General features: G+C 60.7%; 1 protein-coding gene across 2 annotated transcripts in view; it reads right to left on the bottom strand.

Annotated features, from left to right (window-relative positions):
• Positions 1 to 19,606, bottom strand: part of FBRSL1 (fibrosin like 1) — a 32,285-nt gene that overhangs the window by 4,567 nt on the left and 8,112 nt on the right. Inside the window, exons 3-5 of one of the 2 annotated variants that reach the window (XM_045296812.1) lie at positions 12,956 to 13,069; positions 11,550 to 11,585; positions 4,135 to 4,164 (exon numbers count right to left, since the gene is read on the bottom strand). In XM_045296812.1, the coding sequence (XP_045152747.1) occupies positions 4,135 to 4,164; positions 11,550 to 11,585; positions 12,956 to 13,069 (180 nt within the window). Of the gene's footprint in view, positions 1 to 4,134; positions 4,165 to 11,549; positions 11,586 to 12,955; positions 13,070 to 17,231; positions 19,369 to 19,606 lie in introns of those variants that run through there. The other variant, XM_045296811.1, reaches the window with a different exon arrangement.

Raw genomic sequence — 19,606 nt, 5'->3', positions numbered from 1 at the left:
GCCCGCCCGCCTGCCACGTGCGCCCTGGGGGCGCTCCGCGGAACCTCACAGGGTTCCCGTGCACTCAGGTCCTGGACGACGCGCTTCCTGAGGGACCTGCGGTCCCCAGTCCCGTTGCCCTGCCCGAGCCCGCACTCACCGGGCAGGCCCCGGGCGCCCTGGTCGGTCGCGCTCCGTAGGCGAGCGCCACTCCAACTCGGGCAACATGGACGTGGGAGACGGAACGCAGGGTCCAGCCCACCCCGCCCCGGCTGGTTGTGGCGGCCGGACCCTCCTGGCGTGCGTCCTGCCTAGGCCGATTAAGGTTTGTGGCGCGCGCGCCGCGCAGGCTCGGAGAGGGGATGGGGGGGCTGGGTCTTGGGGAGCCTGGGCGCGGGGCCGGGCGGGCCGGCTGCCGCGGCAGACATGAGGGGCGGGGCGGAGGCGGGGCGAAGGCAGACCCGACTAATCCAGCCCCGAGGCACGGATCCGCCCAGCGGGCCAGGGCCCCGGGGTTCAAGGGCTTTCAGGGGTCAGAATCCTTGGGTGGGGACGAGAGCGGTAAGGTACGACCCATTCGGTCTTCTCAACATCCACTGTGCAGATGGGGAAACTGAGTCATGATGCAGCAATGTCACTACCTCTCAGGGGGAGCTGACGCTACGTCTGTAGGGGGACACTTAAGACCAACTCTAAGCCTCCCCTGCCAATGAACCGCAGGCCCTACTTGTGCCAGCTGGCACACACCTGAGGCCAGGTGTGAAGAAGACTAGAAGATGCGCCTGAGGCACCTGCCTGGTAGGCCTAGTGGCCCTGGAGTTTAGGGTGCAGCAGGGATATTGAGGGGGGTGGGCAGCTGCCTCTACTTCTGATACTGAGGTCACTGAGGCTGAGGGGACCAGTCCTGACCCCTTCCATTGTACAGGGACACAGAGCAAGTCAGGACAGGGGGGGAGAGAGAAAGCAGTTGGAGTGGGTGTTTACCTTTACTGGCCAAACCTTCTCTCACCAGTGTCCCCTGAAGACAGGAGGACCAGGTAGCCAACACTGTGCTGGCACATGCCCTGTGATTGGGGCCCGCAGGGCCCCTGGAAATGCAGCAAGGAGCTCTGTGCTCTAGGCGTTTGGTTCGGCTGAGCTTTTTCATTCTCAAGCCCCTCGGAGCGGCCAGGTGCTTCCAAGTCATGGGGTGGGGAGAGACATCAGGGCTGAGGGATGGCCTCTGGACTGCTGGGGCAGCAAGGCTCCGTCTGAGGGCCTGGCTGTGAGGTCTTCAGGGAGAAGGTGTGGTTAGTCTGAGGCTGGGTACTGGTGGGCATGAAAAAACAAAGCTACAAACTTGAACCTGGTTGCCCCTCTGGGTGAGGGCATGGAGTGTGGCGGGGGCAAGACTCAGAAAGCCTGGGGCCGGCCTGTCTTTAATTCTGTTTAGGAAGGGAAATAGCTGTGCTATTAAGATTTAATGAGGTTAGCAATCTAAAAGGAAATGGAGTGGGGCTACGTGGAGGGGGGAGAAATGCCTGCGGCCATGGGGGAGGGCTGGATATTAAGCCCAGTCTGTAATCTGTTTAGGGGCTGAATGGTGGCTCTCGACAACCCACATTGTAAAGCTATCTGTCCCAATCACAGCAGGGTGGTGGTGGTGGTGGTGGTGGTGAGGCATCATCTCGCAGGTCCTTGCATCTACCGCAACATCCCAGGGCCCCAGAACTGCATCTGCCAACCCTGCCCCATGTAGAGCCCTGGCATCTCCAGGCACATGGCGATAATGCATGCGTGCTGTACCCCTCAGGAGGCTGGGCTAGGAGCAGGTGGCTGGAGCGGGAGGGAGCGTGGGTGCATCAGGGCTTCCCCAGACCAAGGCTCGCTCCAGAGAAGCACAAGCCAAGCCAGCCTAGACTTAACTGGTCAGCCGGACCTGGTGATTGCACCCGGAAACCTGATGATACCTCAGCCCCTGGAGAAAGCACAACTGGGGGATTTCACGAATCAGGTTTGAGCAGGAGGGCTGGGCACAGGCAGGTCCTGACACCAGGGGCTTCCGCACACCCTCCACTTATATGCCGGGTAGAGCGGGGGGCCTCATCACCTGCAGTCATCGAATGGGGCTAAGGACTTGAGGGACCTCAAACAACACCCAAGGAAGGGAAGGAGTCCTTGTGAAAAGGGTCTGCAGACCTGGCAGGGGCCAGGGAGGGCTGTCCCCAGAGCCCAAGAAGGCCCCCCAGACCTGTAATGCTGTGGGGCTGCTCTGCACTGCTGTCCCTGGACTCCAGGACTCCCTGGAACTTCTCCTGCAACTTGGGGTCCCAGCAAGGAGGGTGCCCCCTCTCTCCATGAGTTAACTGCTGAGAGAGAGCATACCTTCATTTGGGCCTCCCTGAGGTGGTAGTGCTGCACACACTGGTGTGCGCGCACATGGAGTATACATGTGTGTGCACTAGTGAGGGGATGTGCGAGCCTGTGAGCAAAGGCATGGATGTGTGCCAGGTGACCCTGTGGACCTGCTATGTGTGTGAGCATGCATGTATGAGCATGTGATGTGCATGTGTGTGGGTATGGCTGTGTGCCTGATCGCCATGAGGGCCTTTCCTTTGTGTGTCCGTGTTTGAGCACATGAGCATACAAGCATGTGTGAGCATGTGCATGTATGACTGTGTCTGAGCATGCATGCATGAGTATATGTTTGTATGAGCGTGTATACGTGAGCATGTTTGTGCAGATGAGCAAATATCTGACAGCCCCGAGGGCTCTCTAATGTGTGGACATAGTGTGTGTGTGTCTGTGTGTGTGTGTGTGTGTGTAGCATGTGCAACGTTTGCCGAAGGCCCTGAGCACCCAGTCATGTGAACATGCATGTGTAAGTGTGTATACAGAAGTATGTCTATGTAGAAGCATGTGTATGTAGAAGCATGTGCTTGACACGGATGTAGGCAATCTGAAGTCTGTACAGATGTGTATGAGCTGCATGCCAGACTCACTGTACATGTATTATTATGACTCAGGGCTGCCCCTCAGGATGGGGTCACCACCCTGCCCCCTGTAGCTGTCCACTCAGGCCTCTCAAGTATCCAGCGCAGAGGTCAGCAGAGCCTGACAGCTTCCTGGCTGGACAGTCTAAAAATGCTCCCCATATGCTGCAGCCCTAGGCCACAGCTGGTCTGTCACCCCTGTGTGCAGTAACCTGTATAGGACACCCCCATGTGAGGCACCTCATGCTGGGCGTGGCTTCCACCCAAAAAGGGTGGCCCTGGTAGAAAGGACAGATGATGCTTGGGGGCCTACAGTGCCAGGCCTGCTGGGGGAAGAGGCAAGGGCCCTGGCTGGGCCCTGCCTGCCTGGCTGTGTCCTCTGCAAAACACAGCACCATCCCCACCGCCTGGGGCAGGCCTGCAGCAGGGACTCCACTGCACAATGGTTTCTATGGACAGCCAGCCACACACCTCTGCCCCTGCTCTGTTTGTTCCGTGATCAGATCAGGGCAGATGAAGCCTCCTGTCAGCACCCAACCCAAGAAGCCTCTTCGTGCCTCAGAGCAAGGGCTGCTATAGGCTGGGAAGGGCAGCTTCTCCAATCTACCCCCAAGTCAGCCCCTCCCACATTGAAGCCCCTCCCACAGCTTGTCAGCCCCCGCCCACATAAGGACCTTACAGCTTGTCAGCCCTGCCCACAGTTCTAGAAGATGCCCTTCCCTTCTGGTGGTCTGCACTTAGGATGCTTCTGATACTTGCCCTGCTTTCAACCTTCTGTGCCCCAAGGCTCCCCCTGTCTGTGGCCAGAACCATTCAGCATCCAGAGCCTGGGGTCAGCACAGGCTGGTTCCAGCCAAAACTACTCCCTGCCCACTGGGCAGACTGATCTGAAACATCCACAGTAGTGAGCTGTACGCACTAGGACTTATCTTCCCTGACTAGGCCACAACCTGCCACAAGGGTCTACCCCAATCTGCCTGAGTCCTCCTGTGCTCATAGCAGGTGCTGTGTGGCGGGGCTGGTTAGAGCTGGCAGCTGCACACCCCACCCCTCTGGAGGAAGTGGGAAGAGTCATCTCTCTGTGGTGGCTCCTAGGCCAGCGCCCACCAAGATGGACGGCGAGCCAGGAAGACCCAGAGTGGGCGCCCGCAGGCTGGATGGAAATCCAAGGAGGGGTGCTCACCTTGTCGTCCACGTCGCTCTCGCTGTCACACTGGGGGCACGGAAAGAAAGGAAGTCAGTGTCACTGCATGCCTGACACCTCCCACCCATGGGCTGCTGTTCCCCCGACTTGGGGCCTGGGGGTCTGGACATGGGTGGAGGGGCATCCTGGAGAAAGGATGCCTGGGGGTGAACCTCCAACCCCTGTCCCAGGGTGTACCCATGGGACAGCCTGGGGATGCCCAGAACAGGCAGGGGCACTCAGCTCTCAAGCAGGTGTGCCCTCAGGTGTGGGCACAGGAAGGCCTGCAGCCCAGGGTGGAGGGAGCAGCTGGTTGGTCCCTCGAGAGTGGACATGGGCCCGGACAAGAGCGAGACACGAACCCTTCCACCTCATCCCAGTCACCTGGGTATGGCATGCCAAGGACAGAGCAGCAGGGGAGGGGGGCATGCCCCATCTGTCTCAGACCCTTCTGGTCCCGCACAGCGCCTATGAGGGTCCGGGCCTGGGACCCCTGGAGTAGACAGTGTAGCAGTGTGCTCCAGGACCACGGGGGTGCTGGTGGCTCAGCTAGCTACTGGAAGATTGTGAGAGTTGGGGAAACAGTCCCTCCTTTCCTGCTGCCAGTGAGCAGAGGACACGCAAAGGCCCGCTGGAAAATTCACGGCTACACCCCCACCCCGAGGAATAGCAGCATCCCTCCCTAGCAGTGGCTGTTCACGTCCCAGGAATGACACACTGAGCCCAGATCTGCCAGGACTCGGGTGCAGTGGCTGGCTCTATGAGCTGGCTGACGTGATAATCACTTGACAGGGCTCCCTCCCTCGCGTGTGCCCGATGGCAGGCTGTGATGTCCACAGCCTTGTGCGGGACCTGTATGGAAACACACCCTGAAGCACTGACTTGCTGGCGGTCTAGAGCCTGCAAGGTGGTGGGACATTCCTAGGCCAGGACCCTGGCTGCCCACCAGGCTTGTCACACACAGTAGGGCCAGGCCCCAGAGACTTCCAATTTGGTGACAGGGGGGACAGACATGGTCTCCTCTGGCCATCCAACCCCAGATCCCCACTTTTGGGTCTCCATGCCTGGCTCAAGAGGTCTCAGAAATTTCGTGCAGCTGCCTCAGGGCTGGTCCTCTGTGGGTGCAGAAAATACCCATGGGCAGGGCGCAGGTTGGCAGGAAGGAAGAGGGTCACTGGGGCAATGTGCTGAGGCCCACAGGCGCAGGTGAGGGAGCAGGATCCCTGGAGCATGCTTGGTGGGCTGCACAGAAAGGGGGGGGGGGGAGGGGGCATGCCACACTACTGGCATAAGTCAGGGTGACGGGAAGCTGTGACTTGGCTTGAGGGCAGTGGGGACCTTTCGAGTATGCAGGGAGCCGGCAGTGTGGCTCGGGGGAAGGGCCAGGAGTCCTGAGCCTGGTAGAGGCCCCAGGGGTCAGGCAGGGTCCCCTCTGAAGAAGCAGCTGGCACAGAAATAGCTGGCCTGGTGCACTTAATTAGCGCCGCAGAGCCAGTGAGCTGGAAATGGCATGATTCCCATTATGCTGTCAGAGACGTGTGTGTGCGTGCTAAAGCACCCAGCCTTGGGGGGGGGGGGGAGCTGCTGGAGCAGCGAGGAGGAGGCTGGGGCTGGCACTCTCAACCCCTCCTTACGTCCTGTAGATAGATTTAGGGTGGAGTCCATCAGGGTCCCGATCAGATTCATGGTGGTGACTCAGGGGGCACAGGGTGAGTCTGTGTTTGCCCGTGCCACCCACTGGCTGAGCCTGTGTGCCTACCAGCACTGCAGATAGAGGCTATGCAACCCCTGACCCAGAGCTCAGTCCTGCCCCCTGCTTCCAGGTGCGCTCCAGGCCCACCAGAAGCCAGTGGCTCCCCCTGGGGTAGGGGCTGGGAGACACGGAAGGCCAGTACCACTATCAGCCCCACCAGAAGTGGTCTCTCATCTCCCAGTTGGTTGTCAGCCTTGTGAATGCTAATGATCACTTCACAGCACTGTGAGGAGGGTTTCCTGTCTCCCAGACAAAGGCAGGCTTGAAGCATGCCAGCCGGAGGGGATGCTGCCTGGTCCAGGGCTGCCAGGCGGGGAGGGGTGGGGTCAGGCTAGATCAGCAACAGAGACAGAGGGCTGTGTGGCCTGGGAGTGCTGATGACAGGCATGGTAACCTTGCTCTGCATCCATTCCAGGGCACAAGACCAAGAGATGACTGTGTTTGGAGCACTGTCCAAGGGGGCTCTGGTGGGGGAAGGAGGTCTCGGCTAGCCCTACCTTCTCAGCTCCCCTGAGCAGCCCCAAGGAGCCCGGTAGTAACAGCGGGCGATAAAAGAACCTAAAGCTCAGGCACACATGTGCCGGCTGGGCCCGAGGCGCAGGAAGCCACCACCAGCACAGGGTGTCCCTCTGCCATGGAGCTGGACTCTCAGGACAGGGACCTCTCGGGTGTGGGTGGGGCGGGGCAGCACTCGAGACTCCCCATTGGCTGGGAGGGCAGCAGCGTCACACTCCAGTCTGGTGCATGTGCACAGTAACCAGGAATGTGGGTCCTGAGAGCACAGCTCTTGTCTAATCAGCTCATTCCCTTTTTATGAACGAGTAGGCTTTAAAGCAAACGAAGCACTAAGGACCCGCACCCAATTAACGAACAATTACCTAACTACAGCCTCCGAGACCTTGCACACAGCTCAAGCCTCTGGGACCCCTAAACCATGGGCAGGCTCACCGAGTTGCGCCCTGCCACCTGGCCCTGCTGTAGCATATTACCTGGTCACCCAACCGCCTGGTAGCAGACCCCAGCCTGTGCTTGGGTCCTCCAGTGGGGCTTACAAGGGGTCAGCCCTTTCACAGGGGAGGAAGGGTGCTCCAGTGAGGACAGACCCAACCTGGAGAAAAGCCACCCCTCATGTCCCCGAGCTGGCCTAAAGACCAGGCTGGCCACTCAGACCCAGGCCTTGCCCCACAGGCCTGCTCCTGCATCTCACGATGTGCAGGGGGCCTAGTGCCCATCCTGTCCCACGTGTTCATTCAGTTGCTGTTCATGTGTGTGTGGCTTCTCGAGTTAGTTGCAAATTTGTTTATTGGCCTCTGGTCACATGAAAATCTACTCAGTTCCGCACAAACAGAGCCCTCGTTCTGCAGTGTGCGGCCTCAAGACAGGCGGACGGGCCCAGAGGGGAAGCGTGGCGGGCAATGGACCAGCGAGTGAGCCAGTCAAGGAGAGTTAATGCGTGAACTGGAGTCCACAGTCAGGGGCCAAATGGGTGGGATTGTGACTGAGTGAGGGAAGTGGTATGTGAGTGAGAATGAGCTCAGTAGTGAATATGTGGATGAGCGAGAGAATCAGTGAGAGTCAGGGAGAGAACGAGTGAGTGAACAGATTGACGAATGGATAAATGAGTGAGGAGGAAGGGTGAATGAATGAGAACGAGCAAGAGGGTTCATGAACGAATGAGTAGATGACTGAATGAATGAATGAACGAGCGAGTGGGTGAAAAATTAAAGATGAGCAAGCGAGTGAATGAGAGCTGAATGAGTGGGGGAATTAACAAAATAAATGAACAAGTGAGTCAGTGGGCGAGAATCAACGAGAGAGAGCGCAAGTGAGCGAGAAAGCGCGTGAATGTGGGTTCTGGCCTCAGAGCAGGGAGTGGGTACTTGGATGTCACCAGGCATCTTCCCCACATGAACCAGTGATCACCACGGGGACAGTCACTGCCACCTTAGAGTCCCGAGCCTGCTACTCCTCACTCCACATCCACTGCGCCAGCCACATCGTGACTCCATTGCCCTTCGCCCCCCCACCCACCCTGATCCCAAGTGTGCCCTGCGTTCTGCGCCATCTGACACACCACACCTACTTGCTCATCTGCTCATGGCCTGTGTGGCAGCCCCTGGGCTCTCGTCTCGGGGTGAGGTGGTTGTCTGCAGCCGTGGCCGGTGTGGCAGGCCCTTGCAAGGATGCCAGAGGCCGTGCTGCTGTGCAGCACTAAGCCGCTGAGTGAGCTGCGCTGCTCCCTGGCCGAGTTGTCAGCCTCCGAGTGCTAACTGCCTCATGAATTATTTATCGACACAGAAGTCTTAACCAGAAGCGGTGTTAACAGTAATTTCTAACCTCCTGTGCCACAGTGGCCTTGCCTGTCTGCCTAATTGAATTTCAGATTCCTCAGGCAGCTTGGCAGGGGGCCAGGGGCTCGACATGTGTCCCCAAGGCCCATCCAGCCCTGCCTGTCCCTCCCTCCCTCTGGGGCTGGCCATTAGGGGATCCAGGCCCTCAGTGGACGCCCCAAATGCTGCTGTCTGGGGTCCTTGGTCAGAAGCCCGGGCTGGGTCTCTGCTGGGCTGCTCAGGGGAACACCCCTCCTCAGGCACCAGGGTTCCCATCTCCGGTTGCTGGGGCACAGGAGCCACCTTAAGCTCCATAGGCCGCAGCTAGCTGGGGGTTCCCTCGAGCGCAGGCAGGAGCTCTGGCAGGAGTTAGGTGCCCAGGCCACTCTGTGGGAGCCCCCATGGGTGCTGGGAAGACTCCAGAACCAGGAGTAACCTGGGCCCCCAGTGTCCACCCTCCCTGGCAGCCTGATCCTGGCCTCCTGCTGAAGGGGGTCCTGTCAGGAGTCTGTTATCCCTTAGTTCAGACCTATCGTGGGTGTGTGGCAAGTCACTGCCCACTCACGCAGGCTCCCTGGGGTTGTGTCCCTCAGCTGCCTGCCTCACCCACCCTTATCCTGGTCTCGGGTATCCATCAAGGGATCTTTCCCCAGGCATCTCCGCACCTGTTTGAGATCACAGCACTGTGGACCCTTCCAGCCTCAAAGTTTGCTCCTGCCTAACCCACCCATCCCAGAGCCTGTGTCCTGGGCAGGCCTCTGGCAACCTTGAAAATGCCCACCTAGTGGTGAGGAAGTATGTACACCATGAAGGATGGACCCAGCTAGGGGACCTGGGGCCACCACAGGGGACTCCGGGGGACCCCAAGAGGACTTCTGGGAGGGGTGCTAGGCAATGTTGGTCAGATGGGTGGATGGAGGGAGTGACTGATGGGTGGGTGATAGGTGGATGGGTGGCTGGTCAGACAGATGGGTGGGTGGAGAAACAGGGCTAGACTAATGGACGGACAGACAAGCTGTTGCAAACAGTGACTGATGGATGGATAGATGGAGAGAGGAATGGATGGGTTGAGAGACCGACAGAGAGGTGGACGGATATATGGACAGAAGGACACATGGGCACTTCTTCAGAGGTGGCACTGCTGGTTGCAAGGTAGAAGCTAGGCTGGGCCCATGCTCCGCCGTCCCCATGGACCCCCCTCACATCCTCCTGGGCAGCAGCCCTGGGCATGGTCCCTCTCCAAGGTCGGAGGAGGATGCACGTGTGGCTCCGGGGAGAGTAGTGGCAGGTTTATTGCTTCTGTATAAATTATGGCCGCTCTGCGGGGCCTGGGGAGCGGGATCATCAATGTCATAAACCTGTCTCATAAAAAGTGGCCATGGGGAGGGGGGTTGGTGCCGAGTGGGCACTGAGGCCGAGTGTTCCCCTGAGCTGCCAGGACATGGGGCGCTGTGGGGATGACACAGGGCACCAGGAAGAGGTCTGGAGACCTCCCTCCCGTCACAACTCCCATGTTCCTTGAGACTTCTTCCCTGCTCTCCCCGCCCCCCTCCCCCCTTCTCCCACATCCCCTCCGTCCCAGGGCTGGCAGGACCCAGATGAAGTCTGGAGACCTGGGGCCCCGGGGCAATCAGGTGTGTGCAGATGCTGGCGATGATGGCAGTGCGGGCCAGCTGGTGGAGAGCATGCTCACCTGCTGTACAGACGGCCCTGTAACAAGGGCCCCATGAGCACTTAGCACTCTACCTGGGTTCACAGACAGGACTTACTGGCGCCTTAATTTTACCAGGATACATTCCTAGCACAAGGGCTTCCCAGGAGGCGGGGCCATAGAGTCAAAGTGCGGGGCTACAGACACCCCCAGACACTGTGTCACCCTCATACACGGGCCCCGCTCTGGGACCCACACCTCACGCCCAACCTGGGGTGTGGAGACAGTGGTCAGCTGGGACGTGGCTCAGCTGCTGAGGGGATGGCCCTGTGTCCACCCTCATCTCACACTGTTAACCCCGCCAGGCCCCGCAGGGCATCCTGAACCTTCTAGCCAACTTTTAGCCAGTTTGGGCACAGCTGTTGGGCAAAAGGACCTCCTCCAGCACACTCACTAGGGGGTGGGGCTGGGACTTGGCAGACTCTGGCTCCCTGACAGCGGAAGCCTGGCCCTGCTCCTGGCTGCGGTTACCAGGGGACAATAGTGCCCCACTAACTAGCAGGCCTCCGAGGGTGTGCTGGTGAGGCTGCGTGGATGCCAGCAGTGCTTGGGAATGTTAGGAAAGGATCCTGGTAAAATTAAGGCACCGCTAAGTCTGGTCTGTGAACACAGGTGGAGTGACAAGTGCTTGTGGGGTCCCTGTCATGGGGGCGCAGTCTGTACACGGGCCTGGCTCATACAAATGGAGGGGCACAGGCGGCTGAACAGGGGATGTACACATGGGTACACAGACATGTACGCAGATCTGCCCACAAGACCACAGGTGCCCACGGCTGCAGTTCCATTCAGACATGCAGCCTGACCCCACATCTGCCCACATCGTGCCCCGTGTGCGCACTGCAGGCCCGCAGTCCAGCCTCTCCCTGCTGCCATCTGTTGCTCAGACTTCCAGAAGAAGCGTGCTAACGAAGGCTCTTTCTCTGCAAACACTCGCTGAGTGGTGTGGAGGGAGGACCTCAAAGGATGGATTGGGATGTGGGTGCTGAAAGCCAGGAGCCTTGGCAGGGAGGGCTCGCTGCCCCAGGCGGGGCCTCAGTCACATGGCCACTGTCCATCAGAGGAGTCCCCTCTCCGCTGGGATGGGCTTCCCAAGAGGGGGCCATAGATTCAAAGTGCGGGGCCACAGACACCCCCAGACACTGTGTCACCCTCACACACGGGTCCTGCTCAGGGACCCACACCTCACGCCCAACCTGGGGTGTGGACAGCGGCCAGCTGGGATGTGGCTCAACTGCTGAGGGGACGGCCCTGGGTGCACCCTCATCTCAAGCCGCTAACCCCACCAGCCCCTGCAGGGCGTCCTGAAACACATCTGGCCTGTCTTTCCCTTCGCCCAGAATGTCCACTCCCTGGCAGGAGCCTGTGCTGTCCATGCTGTGCCCAGTGGATGTTCCAGAGGGAGTTGCACATGTGGGGTTATGGGGTCCACGTGCTAGGGCTGGTGACTGGCCTCCAGAATGGCAGTGTTGGGGAGAGCCACATCCAGGTGAAGGGATGAGCCAACAGTGGCCCCAAAGTCTGATCCAGGGGGTTCTGTGAAGATGGAGTATTTGGGGGGGTGGGTGGAGTGCTCTCCCATGGGACAGCTGTAATCAAAGCACCGGGAGGGAGGGGCACTTACCGAATAGCCTTTTCCCGAGACCGCCGGGGCCGAGCTCTGTGGGAGGAAGGGCAGGGGAGTCAAGACTGGGCCAGCGCTGGCCTGTGCATGCACTCTGCCCCTCCCCTGGTGCACCGTCCCGTGAGAACTGCCCTGCCCCTTGCCCAGAACCCCCATTGGGTGAGATGGCTCTGATGGTCCCAACACCCCTCCCGGAGCCTCAATAGCTGGTCCAGAGACAGACTGGGGGTCCCAGGAGGAGCCTGCCTGACAAGCCTCGCTGGAGGCCTCAGTCCTGGAGCCCCATCCTACCCCCCACCCTGAATCAGGACACCCCTACTGGCTGCAGCTGCCTTGGGCTTGGGTCATGGCCAGCCCACGAGCCCTCTCTCAGGGCCAGGCCCCAGGGACACAGGAAGGCTGTGGGCTGCTGCCCAGGGTGTTCTGAGTATGGGAAGGGCCTTCTGCACCCAGACCAGCCTTGCCCTGCACACCCACCTCACTTGCCTGCTCCAGCCCCAGCCTCCTTCCGCATGGGCCCAGCTCCCCAGAGTGGCCACAGCATCCCAGTGGAGGGCTGGGGATGGCACCTCACGGGGCCAGTGCTCAGACCAGGAAGGAGGCTGTGAGGCCCAGTGGGGAGGTCAGGCCCATTCTGCCTGGGAGAGAGTCCAGCTTTGCCGACCCAGCTGCACCCCACCACTGTGGGCTCTCATGAAATGCCAGGCCCCTGGAGGGGCAGTGCAGCACCCCAGGCCGACTCTCCCGACATGAGGCTGCTGGGGGTGGGGGCTGAGGGTGGAGACGGTGAGATCGGTTGAGGAAAGTACAGCTCAGCCAGATCCAGGGAGGGACTGCAGGTCGTGGGCGCCGGACCAAGAACTGGAGCTCAGTCTCCGTCTCCCCACCACCGCTGCTCCCTCGCCTCCGACTGCAAACTGGGGTTCGGGACCCTCGCCCTCTTCCCCAGTGCGACCCCTACTAGTGTCCAGGTGAGCTCCATGGGAAGTGTCCAGCTGTGCTGCCCTCCTGACTGATGGCTCCAAAGGACGACCCCTTCACAGTGGGCTGGGGGCTAGGCAGGTTGCAGAGGGGTGGGGGTGGGGCTAACACAAGGCCAGAGTCACACAGCATGGGTGGCACAGGCAGAGGCTGAGCTGGCCTGCAAGACCCCCAATCCCTGACCCCAAATAGCCCTTCAGTCCCTGTCCCTCGAGAGGACCCATCAATTCCTGTCCCCAGGACAGTCCACATTCCCTGGCCCCCAGCACAGCCCCAAGTGTCTGCCCCACAGTACACTTGGCCACTGGGCCAGGCAAGGGCTCTGATTACTACTGTTCAGTCCCAGGCTCTCAACAGAGGGCACGTCCTCTCATGGCCGGTGGCCCACCCACTCCGCTCCCACCTGGCTGGCCGGCCACACTCACATCCTCACTGAGCCGGTCCCGGTCCTGGGAGCTGCTGCGCCTGGAGCTGGTGACCTCGTGCCCACTGTCATCACCACTGTTCACACCGCCCCCTCTGGGCACCGCAGCCTTCAGCTGGGGAAGGAGACAAGAGGGTCAGTACCTCCACTGGCTGCGGGGCGGGGCAGGGCGGCCTGTGTCCTGCTGCTGAGGCTGGGAGAGTACTGGGTGGTGTGTATGAGTGTGTGTGTGTGTGTGTGTGTGTGTGTGTGTGTCCCCATAACCTATAGCCCAGCCAGCCTGGGTCCTGACAGCCCACATCTCAGTATGGGAGTCACTACAGCCAGGAGTTCAGCTAACTTGGGCCACCATAGCCCACAGCCCATAGCCCAGGGCACGGGTAACCATAGCCCATTACCCGGACAGCCTGGGTCTCCACAGCCCGCATATAACCCAGTCAGCTGGGGTCCCCACACCCACACAAAAAACCAGTCAGCCAGGATCCCTACAGCCCACAATAACCCAGTCAGCTGGGGTCCCCACAGCCCACAGTCCAGCCAGCCAGGTGTCATCACGGCCCACCTCCCCACCCCCCTTCCCATTTCATGGTTACTATACCCCACACTTTAGCGAGGGGTCATCACAGCCCACTGCCCAGCCTGGGGGGGGGTCACCACACTTTTTAACTCACACCCCAGCCGAAGGGCAACCATAGCCCAGAGCCTACAGCCCAGCTTGGGGGTCACTAGCTCACAATCCACAGCCCAGCCAACCAATGGGCCACCATACATCCAGCCCAGCCAGAGGACAGCAAACCACACAGCCCATCCTGGGGCCACCACAACCCACAGTCCACACCCAAGCCTATGGGTCAGCATCCCCTAGACCCCTGCCTGGAGTCACCACAGCCCAGAGCTCCACTTGGTGGTCATCTCACCCCAGACCCTCACTCAGGGCCCACCCCTGCTGGGCCCTCAACCCACTACAGCTTAGAAGATGGTCTTAGGGTATGGTTTGCAGCTGTGGGCAGGGCCAGCAGTGATGGAGGAGGGCAGTGTTGAGCAGGGAGGCCCAGCTGGAACACCAGGCTACGTCTACTGCCGTATGGAGTTGGCCCCTCCATATGGAGACAGGTGTGCGTGGCTGGCCAACTGGGGCAGGGGGCTCCAGGCCTCCCCAGCCCACAGTCTGGACCACAGTGGGCGTGCCCGAGACCTGACAGGGGAGCAGGGGCACAGAAGCCCTGTGTCTGGGCACTGTCACCTGCTGCCGCTGGCCTCCTCTTGACGGAGACGCTCACCTTAACCCAGGTGGACGAGCGAGCTCAGCACTGGCTTGGACTCCAGGGGGAGGGGAGGGGGTCTCACAGCACCCCCGCCCAAGTTAGAACCAGAACCGGGGGACCCTGCCCAGGGCAAGCGTTTCATCCAGAACTTGTCTCCCATGGACTTAGGGAGGGAGCGCAGAAACCACACCGGAACAGGCGGCCCTCCCCCCAGTGGCCCGATGAGGAAACCTGCTTGGCACCCACATAGGGGGGAGTGGGGGTGGGGGAGGCATGGGCCCTGGGGCATCCCCACTAGGGGCCAACAGCCCCACCACCTCCTGCCAGGGCTCCAGGGTGCCCACAGTTGTTCAGGCTTTGTTCCCATGCTGGCTCCCCAGGCCTCCCTGACTACCCCCAAGAACCCCACCCATCCCTCAGATGCCCCTCCATGTTTGTTTTTTGTTTGCAGCCACCCAACAGGGTCAGCACCAGTAAGAGTCTGGGTTATCAAGAACCCCGGCCCATCCCCAACTGGGCATGGAGTGGGTAGTGCCTGCTGGCCTAAAGGTGTGCTGCAGCTGTGCCCAGGGGAGCGCTTCCTACAGGTGGTGGACAGCAGCCCCTCCTCAGCAGAGTAGCACTTAGTATGTTGAGGGCCCATGGACTTAGCCTCCTATTTCTAAGCCAACGCCCACCCAGGCTGGCCTCTCCACAGGAGCCTGCCTAGGAGCTTGACCGGTCCACACCCTGGCACCCCACCCAGTTTTCTCCCTACTGTGGATTCCAGGTCACAGCCTCTGAGCCCTGTAGTGACTAGGACCCTGCCCACTGCCCTCAGTTCTGAGACCCCATTGTGTGTGGCCCAGGTAACCTGGGTGGGTGGGGGGGTGTTCAAAACAGACAGCCATTTACTCTTGTCCCACCTCCCCTTGAGCCTGCCATTACCCACACCACTCTACAGCATGGGCAGCAGCCACCCTGATGTCGGGACACCTTCAAACCGGTAAAGCTGGGGGCAGGGCTGCAAACATTTACCTGAAGAAAAGGGGTTCCCCTCCCCCAAACTCAGTCACTGAGAACCCCACGATCATAGCTTGACCCTGACACACACATGAGCCACCACGCCAGCTGTCACCATCCTGGTCCTGAGAAGGCCCCTTATGTGAAGAAAACCCTCTCCCATGCTGCAGACGAGAAACTGAGGCAGTGAGAAACTAGTAGGATCAGGCAGCCTGCTCTCCTCCACCTGCCTAACCTAGAAGGGTCTCCAAGCCCCAGCCCATCCTCACAACCAGCCCTCTGGCCCACACAGGCTACAAGCTCAGCCAGGACCCAGATGAGCTAACAGACAGGCTGAGAACCAGGGCGGGGCACAGGGGAATCCCGCAGAGGGTGGTCAGTGGCTGGAAGGGTGTGTTCACCCAGAGGAGAGGGCTATCAGGAAGTGTGGACTTTGCCCTGAGGTGAGAGAGAACCCTCCAGCATTTTTACTGGAGGAGACAGACAGACATTGTCTTCCAGGGAAGGCCACCCAACAGGGAGGCTGTAACTCAAGAGCCGCCCTCCGTGCTGATATTGGGGCAAGTTACTGTATCTGCTCAACTCCCCCACCTGAAAGAAAGGGAGAAACGCAAGATGGAGTTATGGCCAGTTCACCAAGTTGTTACATGCTGACCAAGAAGCGCAGCACCGTGGACACAAAGGACTTTGTCAGACTGGCTTGGGGGAGGTGATTGCAGCTTGACCTGAGGGGGAAATGGCCATCAGATAACACATTCCACTTCTCAGACAGTGTTTCTCCAAGAGGAGGGGGTTCCACCCCCTGGGGCTGCGAGCATTTACTACACTTTATCCTGCTTTAGGGACCATCAGCACAAGTGCTTCACTGCCAAAGGGTCTTCACAGAGGGTCTCTCATCTAGTGTCAGTTCTGGTATATATTTTAAGGAACAAGTCCAATCCATGTAGGGTGATGATTTTATTGACATAAAACTGACCCCATGCTACACTTGTCAAGTCTGTAGAACCTAGAATGGAGTGTCCTCTCATCCTCAAAGCTGGTACACAGGGCTTCTCCATTGAGTGGTTTCCCAGAAACGACATTTGTATTATTTCCTCCTGTGCATCCCGTTCGTCCCTGCATGGGTCTCTAGGATTACCTTCCTCTTCTTTCTGAGCTTTCTAAGTGCCCATCTTTTGTTGGTGGCTTTAGACTTTGCTTCGATTATGATTAGGTCTCTGGTGGCCCTGCCAGCTGGATGTGGCACCATCACAATGCACTTGGCTTCTGTCCCAATTCCTGTGAGGCCCAGTCTAGAGGAGACGTGGAAGGTGGAAGCAAAAGACTTGCCTGGCTGTGGCGAGGGGCTGATGGAGGCCAGAGTGAAAGGTGACCCCCCCCACCCCGCCCCAATTTCTTTCTGGCCTCTTCCTCATCTGATGAGTAAAGGTGGGGTCTCCTCTGCTTCTGCGGAGGGGCCGGGCATGGGGCATCCAAGTGCCAATGTCACTGTCCTGGTCTAGGGTTCTAGTACATTCCAGGGTGACACGCTGTCCCTCATGGCTCAGCTCAGCATGGAGCTGCTTGACAAGTGCCCCTCAGTGCAAGGGCCTCCCTCCTGCCCCCCCAGCTTCTTGTCTTGATGTTACCTGCACAGCCCGGATCTGCCTAGCCAGAGGCAGCCAGGGCATCTACAGACCAGGCCACCTCTGCCCTGCTCCAATCCCTCCCAGGATGCCCCCAACCAGATCTAGCTCTGGCCACTCTTGGGGCGTTCCACACCCTGCCCACCACCCAATGGTGACTGTGGTCATCATACTCCTGGACTTTGGACCAGCTGTCCTAGGGGTGCCCCTGGCACCACACCTGTAACCCACCCTCTTGTGAGAGTTTCAAACTACCTCAGTTTCCAGTCCCTGGGGGAGTGCTCCGACCAGCCCTAGGTCTGAGGCACAGACTGCACGCCGGGACGGATTGCGTGCACGACACAGACGCCGCCGGCCAAGGTACAGACGCAGGTGCACATATGGTAAGTAACAACACGGGACTCTTTATTTCCTTTAATCAGAAAAATAAACCCGTGTTCCCGAGCGGGGGTGGGGTGGGGCGACCACCAGACGCCTGTAAACCTGCCGCTGTCCCCACTGCTAGGCCTGTGTGCGTAGGTCCTTGGAGAGGTGGGCAGGGGGGAGGGGCCCAGGAGGCAGGGATGCCTGCCTGGGCCTGAGAACCAACATGGCATGGGGAACGTGGACCCCGCCCAGAAAACAGGGCGACTTGGGAGGCTGCCACCATGGCGTGTGGCGCCATGGCCAATGAGGCTGCCCTGAGATAAGGCCGGGCCGGCGAGGCCATGACCTGAGGGTGGGCACTCCGGGGAACGGGGCCAGAGTCCAGGGACAACCCTAACTAACAGGGTGCCGAGCTGGGGGACTGGATGAGCCCTGCCAGCCACCCACCACCAGCAGGCCCCCCCACATATCATCTCACCCTATCTTACACAGGCACATAGACACATACACTCTCTCTCACTCCCCAGCGGGTCCCCACTGTCTGGGGGGTGGGGGTGGGGGAACCAGGCGCATCATACACACGAGCGAGCACACACACACTATCTCACACTCACACACATTCTCTCACTCCCCAGGCACAGGGCGCAGTGGAGGATCAGTGACAACAGTGTTGGCATTTCAGAGGCACAGGAAGAAGCTGGGGACCCTGGCTCTGAGCCCCGGGAGCTGCCCCTCAGGGACACACGCACCACAGGGAGTGCTCAGTGCAGGGTGCCCTGAGCAGACGTGGGCAGGGGGAGGCTGGAGCCATCTCCTCTTCGCGCACGGCGGTTCTGGCGGGCTCAGTCACGACGGCAGACAGCTCGGTGCAACCTGGGCCCTCCGATGCCCGGCCGCCAGTGAGGTCCGGAGGGTATATCCAGAGAGGGTCCTGCTGGGGGTCAGGCCCCAGGGCTCACATAGGGGGCCTGGCGGGCCACCCCCAGAGTGGACGATCGAGTCCGTTGAGACCTCAAGGGTCGGCAGGGATGGCCCGGGGCCAGGAGTGAGACATGCGGTCTGTGGGCCTGACCCAAATCCAGAAGTGACCACCGAGGCTGGCATGGGTGTCCCAGCAGTGGGCGGCGGGTGGGCCGGCCGAGGAGCGACGGCCGCTCTGGTATTGGCAGTAACGGCCGGGGCTTGCGAGGCTGTCCAGGGCCAAGAAGTGACCTCAGGGGCTGACAGGGCTGACCCACGCCCATGAGTGGTCTCTTGGCTGAGTGGGGCCGTCCCGGGACCATGAATGGCCGTTTAGGTAGGCGGGGCTGTCCAGGGCCCAGCAGGCTGGGCCGCTTGGGCACTTTGCTTACTTGCTGGTCCTGATCAAGGGCCAGCAAGGGCCGCCGAGGACGGCTGGGGTGGCCCAGGAGGGGTCTGCGAGGCTGGCAGCACTGGCAGGGGCCCAGGAGGGAGCGGGGAGGGCGGCGGCGTGGGCCCAAAGTAAGGAGTGAGCGTGGGGGTTGGCACCGCGGGCAATGGGCCAGCAGGGAGCGCAGCGGCCGGTCACGCTGACCTGACGACGCCCTACTTGGCTGGTGGCGGTGACACGGGACCGCCCAGGACCTCACTGGCCGGCATCGCAGCCGCAGGGCCAGGAGGGAGCGCAGCGGCCGGCAGCTGGGGCAAGGGGCCACGAGAGACAGCAGTGGCCGGCAGCGGGGGCACGGCACCAGGAGCGAGCGCAGTGGCCGGCAGCGGTGCCACGGCGCGAGCGAGGATAGGTGCCGGCAGCGGGGCCGGGGCCTGGGAAGAACCCAGTGGGGTCGGGAGGGCTGGGCCAGGAGTGGCTGCTGGGGCCGGCAGTGCTGACCTGGGGCTGGAAGCAGCTGCTGGGGCTGGCAGGACTGACCCGGGCCCAGAAGTGACCGCCGGGGCCGGCAAGGCTGTCTGAGACCCAGAAGTGACCGATGGGGCCAGCTGCGCTGACCCGGGAGTGACCGCTGGGGCTGGCAGTGCTGCCCGGGGTCCGGGAGCACCTGGTGGGGCTGGCAGCGCTGACACGGGGCTGGGGGTGACCCTTGGGGCTGGCTGGGCTGGAGCTGCTGCTGGCGTTGGGCCGGGCTGTTCTGGTCCCAGGGGTTGGCTGGGAGCGGCCCCCCTTCTGGGGAGCACACCTGCATGGAAGAAAGAGCACGTGTCCACCTGGGCAGGTGTGCCCACAACCCCTCCCCTCCAGCCCAGGCCCAAGACATGCGGCCCCCGACCAGCAGCCCTGCCGCCCGGCAGAGACCAGAGCGAGCCTGACACACCAAGAAGACAGTCTCTCTGAAAGGCAGGCAGGCGCAAGCCAGTGACCACACCGTCCACACGGGGACCCACACGCCGCCCTGCTGCCCTGGCGCTCTTCCCCCC

The sequence above is a fragment of the Echinops telfairi genome, unplaced genomic scaffold (assembly GCF_000313985.2).
Source record: "Echinops telfairi isolate 266 unplaced genomic scaffold, ASM31398v2 ScPeMD7_7412;HRSCAF=8450, whole genome shotgun sequence".
NCBI classification, from domain to species: Eukaryota; Metazoa; Chordata; class Mammalia; order Afrosoricida; family Tenrecidae; genus Echinops; species Echinops telfairi.
Note: the sequence above shows the minus strand (reverse complement) of the source record. Positions and strands in the feature narration are given on the sequence as shown.